Raw genomic sequence first — 18,894 nt, forward strand, 5'->3', positions numbered from 1 at the left:
GTGTAATTAATTTCGTAATTAGCCTATGTTTAATACTCCATGCATATGTCTAAATATTCGATGTGACAGGAATTTTAGGAACACATGTAGAAACCAAATAGGGCCTAATCCTCACCTACCCAAACCCAAGCATGGTATTTCAGGGCGAGTACACTTACGTACTTGAGGTCTCGTAGGTCATTTCATTCTGTGCTATGTAGCATCTTTTATGAGGTGAAGGAGAAAGATACCGTTGTTTCAAAAAGAAACCATCTCGCAGGCTTAAATTTTATACTCCATCTGTTCTGAAAAGTGTGCGTATCTCAATTTTGGAGGAGTTAACCAAAGTCGAGTTTGATCAAATATATATAAAAGGTACTAATATAATAGTTATCAAGCTGAATAGGTATCTCGCTAGATTCATCATGCAATATATTTTCATAGTAAACTTATTTGTAGGTTTTTTTTTTGGTAAATCTGGTTAAACTTTAAATTGATTGATTTCTCGAAAACAAGATATGCACTCTTTTTAGGATGGAGGGATAGCGCACTAATTCATATTTGTAATCTACAAATTGAGAAATTTTGGTATTATATGAGCTGTCATCTTAAGTTTACATACTCACTAATTTATATTTTTTAATCCGCAAAATAAAGAATTGTGGCATTATTTGTTTCCTATTAAATCATCTTAAGGTTACGTATGAACACACGAATTTGCCTATAAGACAACACCAACATCCCTACCATTAAGAAGGTTGCATTACGCGCGTGCGACCCTTTGTTCGTCTAGAAACTCCAAATAATTGTGTATGTTAGGATGGCTTCTAGATTCTATATACATGGGTTTTGCCAATTCCCTTTTTGTTGTTTTTGCTTGAAAGCTCATACTGCCTTACTCGGCAGTAGACTGGTAAAAACACCGCAGAATTTTGGCAATTTTCTTCTTTGACTTGTCGGCATGAAGTTAGCCAACAAAGACGAACAAGTTGGGTCTGTTAGCCGTATCTTTCAAGACTCAAGAGCGGGCGGCGTCAAGGCATAATGGCAAGCATTAGCTTTTAGCTTTGGCATAAGAAATTTCACGATTAGGAAAGCAGAGCATTAGTAAAGCGAATGAAGAATAAAGGCCTTGTTCGCTTCGCTGAAAAAAATAAGCTGAAACACTGTTACGGCTGATTTGTTGTGAGAGAAAAACACTGTTTCGGCTAAAAAAATAAGCCGAAAAATACAGATTATAAGACAAGCGAACAACATGGAAGCACACTAAGCCAAAAGAAAAGAAAAGGACAAAGAATCATTATGTTTTTTATTAAAAAAAGTCAGGTCATTAGACTCTAAATTAGATGTTCAATTGCTCGCGTAGTGCGCCGAAAGCCTTGAAGAGCTGGGGGCAGGAGATGAGTCAAGTGATCGAGTATGTATGCTTTATGTTTTGACATTTCTTTTATTATGATATGACACTGAAAATACGTAGCGCCTGGCATTTCGTCAATCCTCTTGGGCTGTTGCCTGTTGACGAGTTCTGGGAACATGTTCATGGGCCAAACCAGGGAAGCAATAAGCTAGTACCCATATTGATGTCTTCTGCTATGGGGGTTCAGACTTCAGGCCAGAAGATCATGAAATGAACAACCTTCAATCTGTCAAGTGAAAGCCACAGTAGCGACCATCGACTGCTACTATCATGCCGGAACAGCCAGAACCTGGTTGCATGAGAAATGAACCTTTCAATTTCAATTTTCAAGCACTTCAGTGTTCAGAGGAAAACTGAATAAATACCTATTACTGTTAGTGTAGTGTCACCCCAATATACGGTAACACTGCCTGCTCGTTGCCACCATATTACAAACTAAAACCTAGCTCAACCCCTCGTGGAACAGGGCCAGGAACCTATGCAAGACCAGCGAATTCTTCCCCTGCTACAAAACCGTTTTTCCTGTATCAACTAGAGGTCCAATCACCCCTCAGAACCCTCCCTCAACTTCTCATCGGATTGTAGCTACAAAGAATTAGAGAAAGGTGAAAGGAACATGTGACCAAGCGGCCCCATACTACACTGAGATGGCAGAACACTGATGCCATCCTCCCAACTGGTAGAACAAGCCTGGTTCAGGCTTTCAGTGAGCTGTGTTGCCTGTGTGCTAATGCTCCTCCTCTGCTTTGGCAGTCCAGTACGTCTTAACCGCCATGAGGACCTTCTCTGGGTTGAAGGGGCCATCCTCGTGGTCCATGATGCGGCTTTCCCACCGCATTCGCTTGGTTATTGCCTGGACTTTCGTGAGCACGTCAACTGTGTCACGGATGATAGCTGTGCCCTCGGGCCTTAATATCCTATCCATCTCCAAGAGGATGTCGGTTATATCACACCTGAAAAGTTTAGGAGAACACATCATGAGGGCCTGTATATTGTAAAAAAATGCCATATATTATGGATATTTCAGAGCTGAAACAATGCTCCCACACTTGCTGACAGAGGAGCTCATGTGAATAACCAAGGTCAGTTTCAGAAGACATGAGAGTAGGGGCAGTGGTACAAGTATAACAAATATGTCAGAAAAACGTATCAGGACAGCAGTTAAACTAGAGTCCTGTGTTAAAGGCAATATTAACAGTAAATTGTACTGCAGGACATGCAGTCATCAACTGGGCAAGGCTGAAGGCTATCTGACATTTAATTAGAGGTGAACATGTTGCACTGAGATGCCTAGCATAACCTCCACAATTACTTGGTGCCGAGAAAAATGATAAGGTGCCGAACAAAACTCAAATATCTTCTCATAATCATAAACCACTAAAAATATATTTTGATAAAAGTAAGCTGATGTCTTCCTTAATAGGCTAAGGCGAACTATAAATTGATTATGATTTTCAAGGCTGACAAAATGATGGCCAAACAAAACAAAGGTAACAAGAAGATAGCAAACAGTAATGTCATGAACATGGCTCAAATAAAGAGTGAAGTGCAGAATTTCCTTACCTGTCTTGGTAGATGCTAAACAAATTGTCAGCATGCAAGAGGTCATAGGTTCTTGGATACGTTGAGAAAGCTTCACACCAGTCCTGGTATGTGCCAATGAACCCTCGCTCGTATATTGCCCCAAGGGTGTCCCGGTCAGAGTTAACAGGGACGACATTCATCACCCACACAGGGTACTTCACTAAAGAAGCAGCGAACCCACCCATGTTTGCGTTCATGTCCATCACATTTCTGTATCTATTCTCTGCTATGGGTATGGTGCGCTTGTAGTATGCCACCCTCTTCTCCCACAATTTCTTGTCCTCATCAAACTTCTTTGCATCCAATCCTGGAATCATGCCCCTTTTAATCCTGGGGGGAACTAAGAATGCCCTCTCTGGCCATTTCTCCACTGCTCCTCCCGCCACTTCTCCCTGGTTGCTTACTTCAGGCAATGGAGTAACACAGGCTTCCATCTGTCTGTACCTGCATATGGAACGGAAAAGGAATAAGTAATAGACAACTAAATGGATCATCAAACCTATTTTTATTGGTTAAGCGGTTTTATACCAAGCAGCATCAGGATTGTCACTCTTGCAGATATGGGGCGTCTTATATGTCTTCTTAATGTTGGCACACTCAAGGTGGTTCTTAGGCTTCTGCCAGATGGAGAGATCCCTCTTCTCAACCACCTTGTTCCAGCAAAGGCTCCTTGCGACATCCTCAATCTTGTCTTGCTCTTGCTTGAGGTCCTCCTTTGTCCTCTCCCACCCCGCGTGGTGCGTCTTCCAGTTGATCGGAGGACCCGAGAGAATCCAATATCCTCCTGGCCTTAGAATCCTATCGACTTCAGCAAGGTATAGTCCATCTAAAGGAAATTTGAGAACATCCACTAAGTCAGTTCATTTTCTACCCAAGGACAACTTGAAAAGTAGAAAAGATACACAGTGGATCAAATGGAAGAGGTATGAAGTACTCACCATGTGCATGCCAAGGAATCAGACAGCGAGAGCAATGTGCCATATCAAATGCCCTAGATGGGTAAGGCAACCGGTGCTTCCCCATCACACCGATGATGGCAGAGACACCTCTTTCCAGTGCGAATTGCACCTGAGCTTCGTGCGTGTCTCTTGGCGCAAATGACATGGCAATGATGTTCCTCTTCAGCAAGTATGCTCCCCAACTAGCAACCTTCAACAACAACAAAAGCATCAGCACTATCACAACGCACAACTAGAACCTATAAACCCAAGGCATTCTTCCACTTACCCCACAACCTGTGTCAACAGCCGTCCTGATCTTCCCATCCGATAATGAGATGAGCTTATCGATATCATCTATGTAGGCATCAGCACCACGCGGGAACATAGTGCCACCACCAGGGAACTTGAACTTATCACCCTCAACCTGGATCCAGTTCTGCACTGCTTTCTCAATGCTGAGCTCCTTGTGGGGGATGTTGTTGAAATAGGCGTAGTCCCTGCTACGAGGCCACTTGAAGGGGGTCCTGTACCCAGGCGGTGCTGGGATGAGGCATCGGACCTGCTCGTCCTTGCCAGGACAATGGCGCTCCCGGTACACTAGCATGGTGCGGTCGAACCGGCGCCCGCGCGTACGGTCCTCACATGGCGTGTACTCACTGAAGTTGAGAGGGCATGCCGGGAACTGCTGCAGTTCCCCATCACCGTCCGTGTTGTTGATGGTGAGCCGGTGGTGTGCGTCAAAGTCAAGCACCTCGCCGGAGCCTGGCCCAAACGATGGCGCAGAGCCAGAGGACTGTGTCGTGGCGACAGTGGGATCGCAGCCAACCCGGGTGATCGCTGAGTTGCCTATGGGCTTTGGAAGCGTGGTGTTCTGCCATGCGCCAAGGACGTAGAAGGCGATGCAGAGCGCGCTTACAACGAGGATGTATGTCAGGCGCTGCTTCTTGAATTCCTGCAGCTGCTGGGCTTTGGGAGAAGCTGGGTAGTCCTTCGCCATGGCTCCTGCAGTTCCAAGAACCAGTGAGGTGTCAACAGAATTTAATTTGATCTAATGGAGAAAGGCACCAAAATTAGGAGCAGCTCACAGAGTTCAGAGTAGAGGGCTTAAACTGACATATTTAGGCTACACATCTTTGATTTGAGCAATTGAGCTGAACAATAAAGATGAAGGCATAGGGTTTGCACTGCCAGATAAACTAATTTTACTATAAGCAGTGAAAGAAATCTAAGAAAGTATCAAGATTTGAAATTTCGTAGATTTCTCAAAACAAAAAAAGATTTGAAATTTAGTAATCTACCATGCTTCAGTGAGGTTTGTGGGCACAATTACTGTACAGTTTGGTGAGATCAAAACTAAATAGTTTGAACAGTGGCAGTAAATTTCTGTGGCTAGCTACGACTTTAGAACTTAGAACAACAAAATTCAGAAAGTGGAAGGAGATGGAGATAGCAGATTTGATTGATCTGATTTCTGAACAACAACTGAATTTATGTTTGCCCAAAATTAAAGTGGCACCAATTACCAACCTAACCCATAAAAAAAAGTTAGAAAAAGCAGCCAGAGGAAAAGATTAACCAACCTAACCTCAGATCGTGATAAAATCTCCAAAAGGCTTTGATTCGCCCGAGAGGAGAAAACTGTGCAGAATCGTATGCACGCAGCATGCCTCAAATAAAATCAGCAGACTTATGCTTCTTGCTAAAGGCAAGTATGTCCTTCTAGCATAAAGGGTAAAGGAGGCTAAACAGTAAAGATTCCCAACAAAAGGCAAATCAGAAGCCACACGACAATGGCAGCTAAGCACCAGCCCATGCCCATGAATCCAAAAAATTAACGAAATGGGAAGCAGACCCCATCAATGCCCCTCAGCGGGAGCCGTTGCATTTCCAAATGGATCCATCCCCTCCAAGAAACAAAGCGCACGAAACGAAATCAGCGGAGGAACCTGATCTGCGAACAAGAAGCCAGCTCAGGAAGGCAGAGCACTGGAGGACGCCAAGACGACGACGAAGAGGGCAGAGTACCCCCAAGCTCCAGAGGGGGAAAAGGCCGGAAGGGGACGGGAGAGTAGCACCACGGGTCCTGCCTATTTATGCGAGCTCTGCACTTCAGCAATGGTGAGGTTAGTGAGGCAGGCACTGAGAAGAGCCAGTGGTGAGTGAAGTGGTGGCGTGATGCCGAACACGCCCACATGTCAGCAGCGCCCCAGCTAACCCTGTCCCCCCTTTTCATAAGGAAAAAGTCTACTTGAACCCCCAATTATCATACTTGGTCTACTTCACCCCCTCAACTATGAAATCGTCTGTTTTACCCCCTGAACTATCTAAAACCGTCTATTTTACCCCTGGGGCGGTTTTCAGCGGCGGTTTTGCTACAGTTACAGCGGGTTGCTACAGTACCGGTGGATTTGCTACGGTACCCGTGTTTTTGAATTTTCTTTTTTTTATTTATTTTCGGTGAATTTTTGAAAAATCATAGAAAAATCTAATTTTATTGGACTCCACATGAGTAGATCTACATAGTGAATATATAATACGGTATACTTTAGTACAAAATTTTTACTGTAGCCTTAGATTAATTGGAAAATCCAATTTTGTCTGTAATTAATTAGAATTTATCTATAACTAAGTTATACATAGTCCAATGAGTACGAAATTTTTACTATAGTTCAAGCATACAATAATTAGCGTACCATAAAAATTTCACCACAATTGGACCATAGAAGCTGCAGCTATGAATTATTCCAATTAATCTAAGGCTATAGCAAAACCGCCGCTGAAAACCGCCCCAGGGGGTAAAACAGACGGTTTTAGATAGTTCAGGGGGTAAAACAGACGGTTTCATAGTTGAGGAGGTGAAGTAGACCAAGTATGATAGTTGGGGACTTTTTCCCTTTTCATAAATAAATAAAGAAAGCGGGGTGTGAATGGAGGCCACACCCGGAAAGATCAGGCCGACATCAGCATAAAAATAGGGTGGAATTGGTGGGAAGGAAAAAGCGGGCAGCCACCGAGGGCGAGGCGAGACCACGGCCTGTCCTTGCTCACGTGGTAATGGTGTTGGAGCAATGCCTGCCTGTGGAGACCCAGCGAGCGCAGTGGATCGTCCGAGGAAGATGATTTGCAAGAAGAAATAGTCTTCGGTCCTTGGAATTAGGCCTCTTGCACGAATGTGACGTTTCTATCCTTGGACTGTATGCATGGACAATGACGAGAGATGTGCTCTGAATTTCTGACATAGTATTGGTTTCTGAACAAAATTTCTGGACTATTGGTTTCTGAACAATCTTTGACATTTCAAGAGCCTACTTTTTATTTTTCTTGTTTGGCTCTTTAGGCAACAAACACCAATCAGCTGCCATTTCCATGCAGAGGATTTTTGGTGCTTTGCTCCGAGAGCACAATGCTGACACCTGTTCGCTTCTCTTACAATCCGTCTTTTTCAGTTTGTTTTTTCAGTCGGAACAGTGTTTTTCTCTCACAACAAATCAGTCAAAACAGTGTTTCGGCTTGTTTTTTCAGCGAAGCGAACAGGGCCATTGGAAAAGGATATCTTTTTTTAAGACAATGTCGCCAATAATCTTTTAACCGACTACATTGGAAGGGACAAAACAATTTTCAATGGCAGACAGAAAGCCTTAACACAATTCCAAGAATTAATAAAAACATGAACACAACGAAATTAACCACGCGAGAGCTGCAGTAAATCTTGGAATTACCCACCTTATAACGATGTATATGTGTCCCAGTATTCCCTTGTCACCGTAGCAAATTTGCTCTGCCCTCTCTGAGTGTCGCCCACTCTATCATTGATCTGGGCAACTTTGCCCGCCCATGATGGTTGTTTGCAGTAGAAGCAGGGTAAAACCAAAAGGCTCTCCTTTTGAGCTGTTGCCCCTTTTAATCTCCTCGTCACGCACTGGCGCAGGGGATGTTCACCCCCCTTGTTCTTTGCCTGCATGGAGAATTGGACGGTGGACAGGATTTGGTCAATGGCGAAAAGGCACCACAGAGGGTTATGGGGAGAGATTGTAGGGCCTCCATTTGCTCCCAGCATTTTCTGCTTTTCCTTTTGACTTGAAAAATAGAAAACCTCATGTGGAAGGAAAAAAAATACAGTTTTGTGATGGGCTGATGGCAAGCTTGGACAGTGTCGGTGCAACAAAATGCAGGGACCACAGCCTCTGATGGCTCATGTTCATGGCGTGGCCTACCTATTTGGCCTGATATTTTGCAAAGGATTTCACCGGCAAATAATGAATGATATGGTTCCTTGGATCCTTGTCTATATACAGCTAATTCCTGAATTCACTTTTAGAAAGTGAGCCTAGTTGGATGGGAGGTGTGGTCATACTCATACGAGTATACCCAACGACTAAGGTTTGAGCCTCTTCAACCTAGCCCTCTCTAACTCAAATTTGGGTGTCTATTTTCTTCTGGGTGAAAAAGGTATATTTCCTCCTAGAATGGTCACATTTTTTTCTGAATTCAATCTTGTTTCTATAGTTCATCAAGAAAATAACTGTTTCGAGGAGAACTATAGTAGCAAAGCTGATAGACATTCAGGTGTGCATTATTTCACATTTGATGACACAGTTAGAAAATCTGCAGAACACAGTAAGACATATCCTGGTTCTTTCTATGTAGACAATTTTTTTAAGCATGATAGAAACACATTTTTCTTTATCAACGAAATAAAACCACGGAAAAAGGAAAGAGAATGCCATGGATGGAATCTCCAGAAAAAGCGGGTAAAGTGAACACACGCAATGGCGCATCACTCCTTTTGGAATCCGCATCAGCCTTCCCGCCTGATGACGGTTCCTCGAGCACAAGCCCCCCCTCTTTCACAGGATCCAAGAACAGGAGTCTCTCGTAGTCTCGTTTCAAAACGAAAGATGGAACGGATCGGAGTCCCTCGGTCACCGATCTTCAACCCACGTCCCACGCAATGCGAAGCGCAATTCCAGTTTCCGCAACAGAACAGTAGGGACAACATAAATAAAATAAACTGAAAATCAATCGCGTATGCAACTCTCACCTGATGAGGTGCTCAACTGCAGAACTCGAAGAGGAGACCGGAGGAGATGATCCACGCAACAGCAGCCGAGATGTTTCCGGCGCTGGTAGAAAAACCAGTCCCCGGGGATCGTTTGGAATTTCGTTGACGGCGAATCTACCTCGGCGGAAAATATGGTGGACTCCGCACCGAAACCCTTAGGCCTGGCAGGCCGCTGGATCTCCACATCCTGAGACAATTCAGCCCAACCGCCCAGATCGTACCTGCAGATCGGCCCATCAGCCCACGACGCGGCAGCGTCTGTGTGGCTGGCTGTGTCGCAAGGGCACGGCTCCAGCCGCGCCGCGGGTCCGGCCGGAGCCCGACGCGCCGACGCGGGGCGTCCCCATGCCGCTGCCGCTGCGGGTGGCGGCGCGGCTGCTGCTGGCGCGGGGCAAGACCACCGCGGTGCAGCACGTGGTGGCGCGGCACCTGGACCACACCTTCGAGCGGCTCGCGGCGGCGCACCTGCCCCTCGTCGCGGCGTCGCCGCTGATCGACGCGCTGCGGGCCTGCCCCGAGCCGCTCGCGCTGCCGAACCTCGCGCGCCGCCTCCCGCTCCGCCTCCACCGCCGCGGCCCGCTCCACTTCCTCCGCCTCTTCCCGCGCGTGTTCCACCTCCGCGCCCCGCTCCCGCTCTCGCTGTCCCTGACCCCCGCCGCCGCGGGCCTCCTCTCCGTCGCCAGCTCCCCCGCCGACGCGGCGCGGACGCTCCACCGCCTCCTCGCGATGTCGGTCACCCGCTCCCTGCCCCTCCGTGCCATCTTCCGCGTCTGGCGCGAGCTCGCCCTCCCCGACGACTTCGAGGACTCCATCGTTGAGGGGCACCCGCACCTCTTCCGCCTTGCCCCCAATCCCGACGAGCCCAACACCCACATTCTCCACCTCGTCGCCGATCCGGCGACCGAGGAATTCACCCCGGCGGTGGAGAAGACCCGGCCGGACAGGTACGCCTTCAAGCTGCAGTTTCCGCCGGGGTTCAGGCTGACCAAGGAGTATCGGAAAAAGGTGAAGGGGTGGCAGCTGCTGCCTTACACCGGCCCGTATCAGGGCGTCAGTCCGAGGGCTGGAGGGAGCAAGAGGGTGTCAAAGCTGGCGAGGAGGAAGATGGAGAAGAGGGCGGTAGGGATTGCGCACGAGTTCCTAAGCCTGACAGTGGAGAAGATGGTGGAGGTGGAGAAGTTCAGTCAGTTCAGGAAGTGGTTTGGGATCGAGGTCAATGTCCGGGACGTGTTCTTGGATCATCCCGGGATATTCTACCTCTCGGCGAAAGGAAAACGGCACACAGTGTTTTTGAGGGAGATGTATGATCGTGGAAAGCTTGTTTTGTCGAATGATATCTCTGAGGCAAGGGCCAAACTCGTTGAGCTCATGCTCCTGCGTCGACGTGGTCTTGGGAATGCCAATTCAAGTGCCAACATGGCTTCAGGTGCCACTGCTGATGCCAGAGAGAGTGGTGATGATTTTGTTGAGCATGAGGATTGCTTGTTGGACGTATCGGATAAGTAACAGTAGAAGGATGTTCTCAACTTCATGGGAAATCATGTCATTAAGCATGTTCAACTGTGCTTGGCACACTTCTGATGGAGAATGGATTAATGGTGCCATGGGCAGGAGGTTTGTGTGCTGGAGATAACCAAGGTGCACGGATTTCAGAGTGGTATGACATGGTTGATAGAGGTAGTGGCATGGACATAGTTGTGGCATTTGATGCTTGGAACCCAAATGTCATGTTTCAACTGTTTGCGCTATCCTATTGGTAGTTCAAGATTCATGAGGAAAGGTTGAACCTTTCAAATTCCATTCCCTTAGTTCTCTGCTCAGATTCTTTTGCTTAATTGCTGGTAATATGTTAGGACATGAATTTGCTCTAGTTCTTCTCTTTTGTCTGGCAGAGGTACTTTTGATTAGGGCAGGCACGGAGCCAGCGGTGGGGCTAGGGGGGCTCCAGCCCCCCCTACCGTTCGCGAGCAAGCGAAGCCCCATAGAGCCGCCGTCTAAAATTTCAACCGTAGATGTACAGGTAGGAGGGGCTGAGATTTGTTGAACCTCTTTTCTTACTAATTGCCATTGTTTAGCCCCTCCTAAATTTTTTTTCTAGCTTCGTCCCTGGATTAGGGCTATGGGCTGAAAAGTAAAACCATGACGGTGCCTGGTTGGTGGCATTGCCTGAGTTTTATTATTTGAATAAAGCATTGCCTGAATTGAACAGCCAATTCTTCAGCATTTTTTGCAACCCTGGTCGTTTTTGCAACATTCTTAGCTTAACAGGGCCAGCAAGAGTGCAAACATGCTTCATGTTGTTGGACGACTTCAGGCACCTACATTGCCAGTTCAGCTTGAAGTTCCAAGTTTATGCTTTCAACAGTTAAGCCTACTCTGATGTTGGAACACTGAACGCCTATGAATCGCAAGGTTTTGAGCTGGTTGGCATCACAAAACTAGTGCCTGATGTTCAAATATCAAGAAGAGATGATGGTTGAATAACCATATATTATCGCTAATGGAGAGACAGTCAGGCACCTTCTGATAGGCAAATAGGGGTAGTGTAATGCTTCTCCATAGCTAACAATTTTGTGTCCAGCAAATGTACCAGCCAATCTCTGTGCTGGAGATTGGTGGTTACTCTCCCTCGCTGCAGTTGTATCTCCATACACCTTACTTCAGTTGTGTCTTTTCTTCCCTGTAGTTGGTTCTGAGTGTTCATTTTGTAGGACAAAATACGGTTACAATTAAGAACCATTGTTGTAATAATTTTTTTCTTTTTCTTCCAATTATCAGCCTGATGTGGTTGGAGAGATTGGCTCCAGATTTTCCAGCACCCTCATACTCATTTGGTTTCTTTTTGCTCATATTCATTCGGTTTCCTTTTGTAAGATGCGCATGGCTCTTAGTGTTATACTACGCCTAACATTTGAAATGGAGTGAGAATAAAGTTTTGTTCGTTGATCAAAGTTAATACCACGTGAGCGGAAGGAGATGATTCTGCGCAGGAAGCAAAGAGTGACATATTTTCCCAACTGATACTAATCTGCACATTTCCTAGTTTGATCCTCTGAAATCTTGACTGCAACACAGTCCAGTAATTACAAAGGATTATGGATGTTGAGGAGCAGAACTCTGGCCTGCAGCAGCCTCCTGAACACCTTCTCGCTTTCGCTCTCCAGCCCGGCAATGCGTTCCTCTAGCTCCTCCAGCCTCTGCAATGCCGCTGGCGCCATCTCCGGCGCTACTTTCCTGGCCCCTGGTGCGACGCCCAGCCTCGCCAGCCACCTGTGCGAAGCCGAAGACGCCGTTTGTACCATGGCCGACACGTTCGGCGACAAGGCCGCGCACCCGGAGAAGACGACCGCCGAGGCCTCCGCCGCGGCCACGGCCGCCTCCGCCACCGCGCCGACCACTTCAGTGTCCGCGGCGTCCGCTGAGCTGGGCGCCGGCGCCGCGCGCCTCGAGGTCGAGGCGTGCCGCATCGCGGCGGCGAGGCGGTGCAGCTCCTTCTCGGTCCGCCTGTGCGCGCGCAGCGACGCGGCGACCACCGTGCCGTCCCCGCGTCGGGCGCCGGCCTGCGCGTCCGCCACGCTCTGCTTCGCCGCGAGCAGCGCCGACTCGAACGTGCCGTACGCGTCCGCGAGCACGAGGAGGCCGTCGAGGACCTGGTCGTCGTCGGCGTCGGCGTCGTGGAGGGCCGCCGCGGCCCGCGGCGTGGCCAGCAGGTCGCCGAGCGCGGCCAGGACGGCGTCCAGGAGCGCGAGGCCGTGGCCGGAGGAGGAGGAGGCTCCGCCGGCGCCGCACCACGCCCTGAGCGCGCGGACGGTGCCGTGGAGGCGCGCGAGCGCCGGGTGGCACGGCTCGCTCGCGGACCGCGCGTGTGCTGCCGCGGTCGGCGCCGCGGCCGCCTTCCTCGTCGTCGCCCTCGCAGGGCTGAGCGTCAAGTGCATTCTGACTTCTGGGTGGGATGCTTGCTTTCCTGATGTGATCGTGATCGTGAGTGGAACGTCCGGGACATGGACGTGAGCATATATTGGACGCCCGCCGCGGAGGCGGTGGTTGCAAGTTGCGGCAAAGAAATGGTCGGATACTCGGATTCACAGGAGGCGGGTTGGCGCCGGCCGCGCTGCTGTTTTGGGCATCCCGGCATGCGAGCAAAACAAGTGGAAACCCAGCCAGTGTCCAGTAGCGGCAGGGGTACCATGGAGTTGACCAGTGGCGAACGACAAAGAGTTCAGTAGGGAACAGCTCTGCCTATGGGGGGACATATTCTTCTTGTCAACGAGAGGTTGGCGCAGCGCTGACGGGATTGGTCGTGCGAGGTTGGGATTTCGGATAAGGCGCGAGTGAACTGTCAAACAACCTCGTTCCAGTTCCGGTATGCCGGGGGCCTGGGGCCTTTGTTTTGGTTTGGAGGAGGACTGCGGCCAAACCGCCGGGCTTTCTCAAACCAGAAACCTGGCCAGCCACCATTTGCTGGCTGCTGGCCGAAGGCAGGATTTGCCGAGTGGCCAGCTTGGCGAATAAACAATGGACCGCGATGCTTGTCGTCCCGCGGCCCCGTGCGCGCAAGCCAGCGACACAGAGGTCTGAGAGATGGGTTCCAGCAGAGCAGAGCGATGGAGAGACCCGAGAGCCGAGGCAGCTGCACCCGGCAGCAGGTCAGCTGCGCCGTTCTCTCGCCCTCATCTGGTTCGACGCACCGCTGCCGTTTGCCCACCGCGCCACCATGGGCCATGGGCTGGCCAGCCCGAGGCACAAGCACTGAAGCACAGCTCCGACTTGCTGCCTGCCTGCCTGCCTCGCTGTATGAGTTGTACGGGCTACTTCTAGTAGTACTCCTACCCAACACTCGTCGTATTCTGCGACACAGAACTAACAACTGCCTGTTCAGAATTTAATATTCATTTTCTAAAGAAAACCTGAAAGCATATACATAATCGTTTTACTAATATTGTGCAGTTTTGCTTTTTTGTTGGTTAAGGAAATGCCTACTGTGTCAAACCAGAAAGGCCTAGCTGAAAAGTACTCAGTACTAGTATGGATTTATTGGCACTTGATACTGTGATACAGGTAGTAAACTCTAAGGCCCCATCTGGAAGACATGAATTTCATGAGAACTATGCAAGAATCCCACATTACCTTATAAGGAATGTACTCCTACATAATCCGGATCTGAGGCTCAGCAATATAATCGACCCTTTCCACTAATTCTGTTCTACACTTCCCCCATTTGATATGAAAGTCATTGAGGCAGAAATGCACTATCTAAGCTACTGCTTACTATGTAGATTCAAATGTTGCTTTCTCATGTGTTGCATTGGTATTTGCAGGAATTATACTTCTAGCGTCCCTCCAAGGCTGTAACACACGTAGTATTTGCAGAATTCACAATAGCTTCTGCTGCTCCGTCAGTTCCATAATTCCTTTCTGCAAAATATATTGGCTGTTTTGGAGGTGGAAGTGACGTATCTCCATTCTCTAGAATCGACACAATTGATGACATGAGTGGCCGAGCATTTGGGCTGTCTTGAACACACAAGAGCCCGATATGGATGCACTGTGAAGTCTCATCAAGCGAACAATTATCCACAATGGACGAGTCAACAAATTCTTTTGCATTCCCATCCCTCCATAAGCTCCAAGCCTGCATCGATAATGTCCCATCCATCAAGATACAAATCTACAATAAATTGCAGTTATTTGAGTATTTCGTAATACTTACACAGGCTATAAGGTTGGGGTAATCTTCTGTCATGTGCATAGAGCTGATCTTTGAGCCACTCACAATCTCTAGAACTAAAACTCCAAAGCTATACACGTCAGACTTGACAGAAAACACACCTTCCAAAGCATATTCAGGCGACATGTAACCACTGTTTGAAATATTGCCCCATTATTAAAAACCCAGCTTATTTTAGTTCAAGCACAATAACAGTATTGTAAAGCTCATTAATGTTATATATATCACTCACTATGTGCCAACAACGCGGTTGGTGTTTCCTTGTTGCTGGTTGCCATAAAAAATTCTTGCCATACCAAAATCAGATATCTTGGGGCTCATTTCATCATCCAATAATATGTTGCTTGCTTTGAGATCCCTGTGGATTATCTTCAGCCTTGAATCTTGATGAAGATAAAGAATTCCTCTAGCTATCCCTAATATTATATTGAATCTTGTTGACCAATCAAGCAATGGTTTTCTTGTGGAATCTGTCAGCAGTAGCACAAATTGAGGGATAACATCAGCCATGCTTGTTGATTTAATTAATAATTACTGAAATTTAGCAAGAAAAAGCAGAACATACTGAAAAGAAAGGCATCCAAACTTTTGTTTGATAAGTATTCATATATCAATAGTTTCTCATCTCCATGAATGCAGAAACCAAGAAGTTTAACTAGGTTTCTGTGCTGCAACTTGGCGATAAGAATTACTTCATTTCTGAACTCCAATACCCCCTGGCCAGAACCCTTACTAAGCCTTTTCACAGCAATTGTTTTACCACATTCTAATGTTCCCTGCACAATCGCATATTTCTTAGACCAAACCAAATAGGAAATACAGCGGTTTCTACTATAAGAAAATATTAATCATTACCTTATAAACATGTCCAAAACCTCCGTGTCCAAGCATGTTGGAGCTAGAAAAATTGTTTGTTGCTAGTACAATTTCTCTGAAGCTAATAGAGGGAAGCTTCCCATCCCCGAGTTCATCAGAAATGTTCAGAACTCCTGATATTATCTTCTTCCATGTTTTCTTATTTCTTTGTTTGACTGACAGGAATAATGATACTAAGTTAAAGCTAATAAAAGAAGACTGCATATGAAATAGAGAACATATGCAGATATTCCTGGGGAAAATACACAACGATAGTAGGGAACTTGTACCTCGTGAGTTACAGATCCAAACAAGCCACATGAATACGAGTATGAGCAAACTTGATACAACTGGCAGAGTAATTTTCAGGATATTGCTCCTCCTCTTTTTATCTGTCCAAAATTGACACATAAAGGGGATAATAAACTGTGCTTAATTAGACAGCAAACCAAATATTTCTGACAGGTATGAATGTATATGCAAAACCACATGAACAATCACATTACTTAGTCTGGCATTATATTAGCATTGGGCAGACAAGGAATTTTTTGCTTGATGTTTAAAATACCTTAAATTTCTTTCATTACAAGTGTTGATTTTGTTATCATATAGTTTGCTCCTCATATGTACAATATAAACAATATAAACAAAGGTGGAAATAACATAAGCCAACACATGAAGGTGCCCTTATAAGACTGTAATTTACTTCAACTTAAGCCAACTCCTTGCAGCCTATAAATTGTGAACTTAGAAACTATCTTACGAGAGCGCTTTAATATTTACACTACATATTCTCCTATAAAATTGTGAATCTAGTTAGGGGTGATGTGATTTCAATACCTCAGAACATGAAGTTAATATAGGCACTTGTGGAATTGCGGTGTTTTGTCAGAACTGGTCACCTTAATGATGGCAATCAACAAACATAATTTTCAGTTTTTCACTGACCTTTTCCTAAACAAGCTACCTTGAGTACTTTTTTATATTTTTTAAGGAGACAATATGGTCAAAATGAATGCACCTTTTATCCTCTTTAAACTCATATATACCAGGTATTATAAAATAGGTCAACTCTGTTTTCTTTTGCTGCCACTAATAATTATTTAGAGCTTATTCATGCTGGTGATGCTGTGTGGAGCAGTACGATCGAGCATATGATTGGTCCTTTCTGGACCTGAAGAGAAAGAAAGAGAAGTAGAAATTATACCACTTGATCTGTTTACCCGAATGTAAAGATTTTCTCTTCCTCTAATGCGCTTCTCTGTGTCAATCAAATCTCCCATCCATAATAGGCACCTTGTGTCATCCCCGTTGATAGCCGTGGTGCTCAGATTGGCATAAGCGTAACCTGTGCAGGAGCAGTTGCTAGCGCATTCCGCTGTGCATTCGTCAAAGCTTCTATTCTTGACATACATGAACTTGTCGGGAATCTTCATGGTCGTCAAAGTTAAGAAACTAGTATTTTCTTCACCACATCTTAGTGTCTCCTTGCGGCGGCATCCTTCCGGAAACCTTCCATTGCTCCTGCCTTTGTTGCTTATTGGCTCGAAACTGTCGAGACACTTGCATGTCGCATTAGGCTCTGTGTTATCACAGTACCCAAACGGACCACAATATCCATATGTACTGCATTCATGGTTAGGATGTGCCTCCACGACATCCCACTCCAAAATGTTGCTATTCCAGGTTAGGATTTCTATCTTTCCTGAGTAGTCCATTTTGATCTTGATGACAGTTGACGATGAGGAGCCACCGGGTATGCCAAAGGACATATAGATCTCACCATCATCACGGCTAACTGTGAAGTAGATAGTGGACTTGATAATTCCCATATATGGCCCAACTACCAAGTAGTTATTCCACACCGGACTTCTCCAGTATGGTCTCGAGCCATTCCAGATAAACCTTTGCAGGAACTCATTAGGATCTGCACCGTAGGAAAAGCTGCCCGGAGTTGGGTCTTGGGGACCCTTCCAAGAAACCAGCCGTTGCAGTGCATGTCTATTGTGGGTGACTCTAAGTTTCATGCCAGGGAGAAGAGTGTCGGCCGGGTAATCGAAGCTTTGCCATAAGACGACGCCCTCTGATGTCCGAAGGATGAAATTTCCAGTATTGTCAAGCCTGGCTTCTCCAGCGGTGGTCTCCGATGCAGAGCTGATGTTTGCCGTCCAAAGCATCTGGCCGCTAGTACTGGACAGAACAAGATTGGATGTATTCGTCAGGGCAAGTGTTGCAGAGGAAGGGTCGGTGACTGGCGTTGCACGATTGGCAACCCACATGACGTTGTCCTTGGGGATGTTGTTGTACCATATACCAACGTAGTAGAAGTGTTTTTGGGTCGAGTTGGACGGGGAGAAGAAGCCCAGGGCAAAAGTGCCATCATCGGAGATGAGTGTGCTTTCAACAGTGAGCGGCTTATTGGGAAGAAGACGGCTGTCTGATGATACAGGAGGAGGCAGTAAGGTAGATGAACAAAAACACAGCAAGATGATTCTGTGGATTGGAAGGAAACCCATTGGTGTGGGGTTGTCCTGCTTTGCGAGAAAGTAAGGAGTCAACCACGCGAGTCGTTGGTGGGACACAGAGGCCAACAGGAGGGTGAGGATGGCTTTGACATGCTGAAGATTTGTTGGGGAGTGGGGAATCAGTAGATCTTCACTCCCAAGCTAGCCCTCCTGCATGCAAGAATCAACTCGTAAAAGAAAGATCGAGGACGAAACGATGAATACGATGGATTGGATCATAGAAATGAGAATAACGTGAGAGACGAACAGGCGGCTGATGATTGCAGTAGTTCAGTACATCGTCAAGGCGGCTGTGATTGCAGCGACGTTCGAATCCTCTTGATCTAAGCGCATCAGAGCAGCTGGCCGAGTTTCTCCAAGGTCGATCAGCTGCCGATCCGCTGGAAGACGAGGTATATTCGCGCGAAGACTCGTGTGAAAACTGCTGATGACAGTCATAAATGTGGTTTTAGATGAGTGGCGCTGCTAATCCCACCCCATCTGCTTGACTTTCAGAGCCGCGTCAGCCATCTATTCCTTTCAGGCTTCGGCATCACAATTCTACCGTGGTTGGCCATAGCGTAAACGAGGCTGAACTGCAGGTAGGGCCTACGGCTGCAGTATTCCAGTTTCCGACATTTCTGCCGGAGCTAGAGAAGATGAGGAACAACCGACGCACGAGTCGCACAGCACGGCGGGATGCATCTGAGCTGCCCAGTGCCCACCTAATCAGCTACGGCGATCCCTCGCTGGACGCTGGCTGCGAGATCCCCAGGTACGCAAGGGGGACGGACTTCTCTCCCTGTTCTTTCTTCCATGCCTGT

General features: G+C 47.0%; 4 protein-coding genes across 6 annotated transcripts; 1 reads left to right on the forward strand and 3 right to left on the reverse strand.

Moving 5' to 3' along the window:
• Positions 1-1,694: 1,694 nt before the first annotated feature.
• LOC136535529 (probable methyltransferase PMT18) lies at positions 1,695-7,787 on the reverse strand. 3 transcript variants are annotated; one of them, XM_066527825.1, is made up of 6 exons: positions 7,645-7,787; positions 4,208-4,923; positions 3,919-4,129; positions 3,509-3,806; positions 2,960-3,424; positions 1,695-2,349 (listed from the first exon to the last, which is right to left on the reverse strand). In XM_066527825.1, exons 2-6 carry the CDS (start codon positions 4,916-4,918, stop codon positions 2,124-2,126), a joined length of 1,911 nt encoding a protein of 636 aa, XP_066383922.1. In that variant the 5' UTR covers positions 4,919-4,923; positions 7,645-7,787; the 3' UTR covers positions 1,695-2,123. The 3 variants fall into 3 exon arrangements, with proteins under 3 accessions (XP_066383922.1, XP_066383916.1, XP_066383905.1); XM_066527819.1 differs by lacking the exon at positions 7,645-7,787 and adding an exon at positions 5,868-6,123; XM_066527808.1 differs by lacking the exon at positions 7,645-7,787 and adding an exon at positions 5,502-5,848.
• Positions 7,788-8,871: 1,084 nt separating this feature from the next.
• LOC136535542 (protein ROOT PRIMORDIUM DEFECTIVE 1-like) lies at positions 8,872-11,786 on the forward strand. The gene has a single exon (XM_066527831.1). It carries the CDS (start codon positions 9,329-9,331, stop codon positions 10,487-10,489), a length of 1,161 nt encoding a protein of 386 aa, XP_066383928.1. The 5' UTR covers positions 8,872-9,328; the 3' UTR covers positions 10,490-11,786.
• A 222-nt stretch (positions 11,787-12,008) lies between these two features.
• Positions 12,009-13,827, reverse strand: LOC136535550 (uncharacterized). Its single transcript, XM_066527842.1, has one exon. It carries the CDS (start codon positions 12,916-12,918, stop codon positions 12,067-12,069), a length of 852 nt encoding a protein of 283 aa, XP_066383939.1. The 5' UTR covers positions 12,919-13,827; the 3' UTR covers positions 12,009-12,066.
• Positions 13,828-13,983: 156 nt separating this feature from the next.
• On the reverse strand, positions 13,984-18,527 carry LOC136535559 (G-type lectin S-receptor-like serine/threonine-protein kinase B120). The gene is made up of 8 exons (XM_066527854.1): positions 18,339-18,527; positions 16,774-18,241; positions 15,857-15,958; positions 15,567-15,742; positions 15,277-15,487; positions 14,944-15,181; positions 14,694-14,844; positions 13,984-14,615 (listed from the first exon to the last, which is right to left on the reverse strand). Exons 2-8 carry the CDS (start codon positions 18,080-18,082, stop codon positions 14,313-14,315), a joined length of 2,490 nt encoding a protein of 829 aa, XP_066383951.1. The 5' UTR covers positions 18,083-18,241; positions 18,339-18,527; the 3' UTR covers positions 13,984-14,312.
• Positions 18,528-18,894: the final 367 nt, after the last annotated feature.

The sequence above is a fragment of the Miscanthus floridulus genome, chromosome 1, assembly GCF_019320115.1.
Source record: "Miscanthus floridulus cultivar M001 chromosome 1, ASM1932011v1, whole genome shotgun sequence".
Taxonomy (NCBI): domain Eukaryota; kingdom Viridiplantae; phylum Streptophyta; class Magnoliopsida; order Poales; family Poaceae; genus Miscanthus; species Miscanthus floridulus.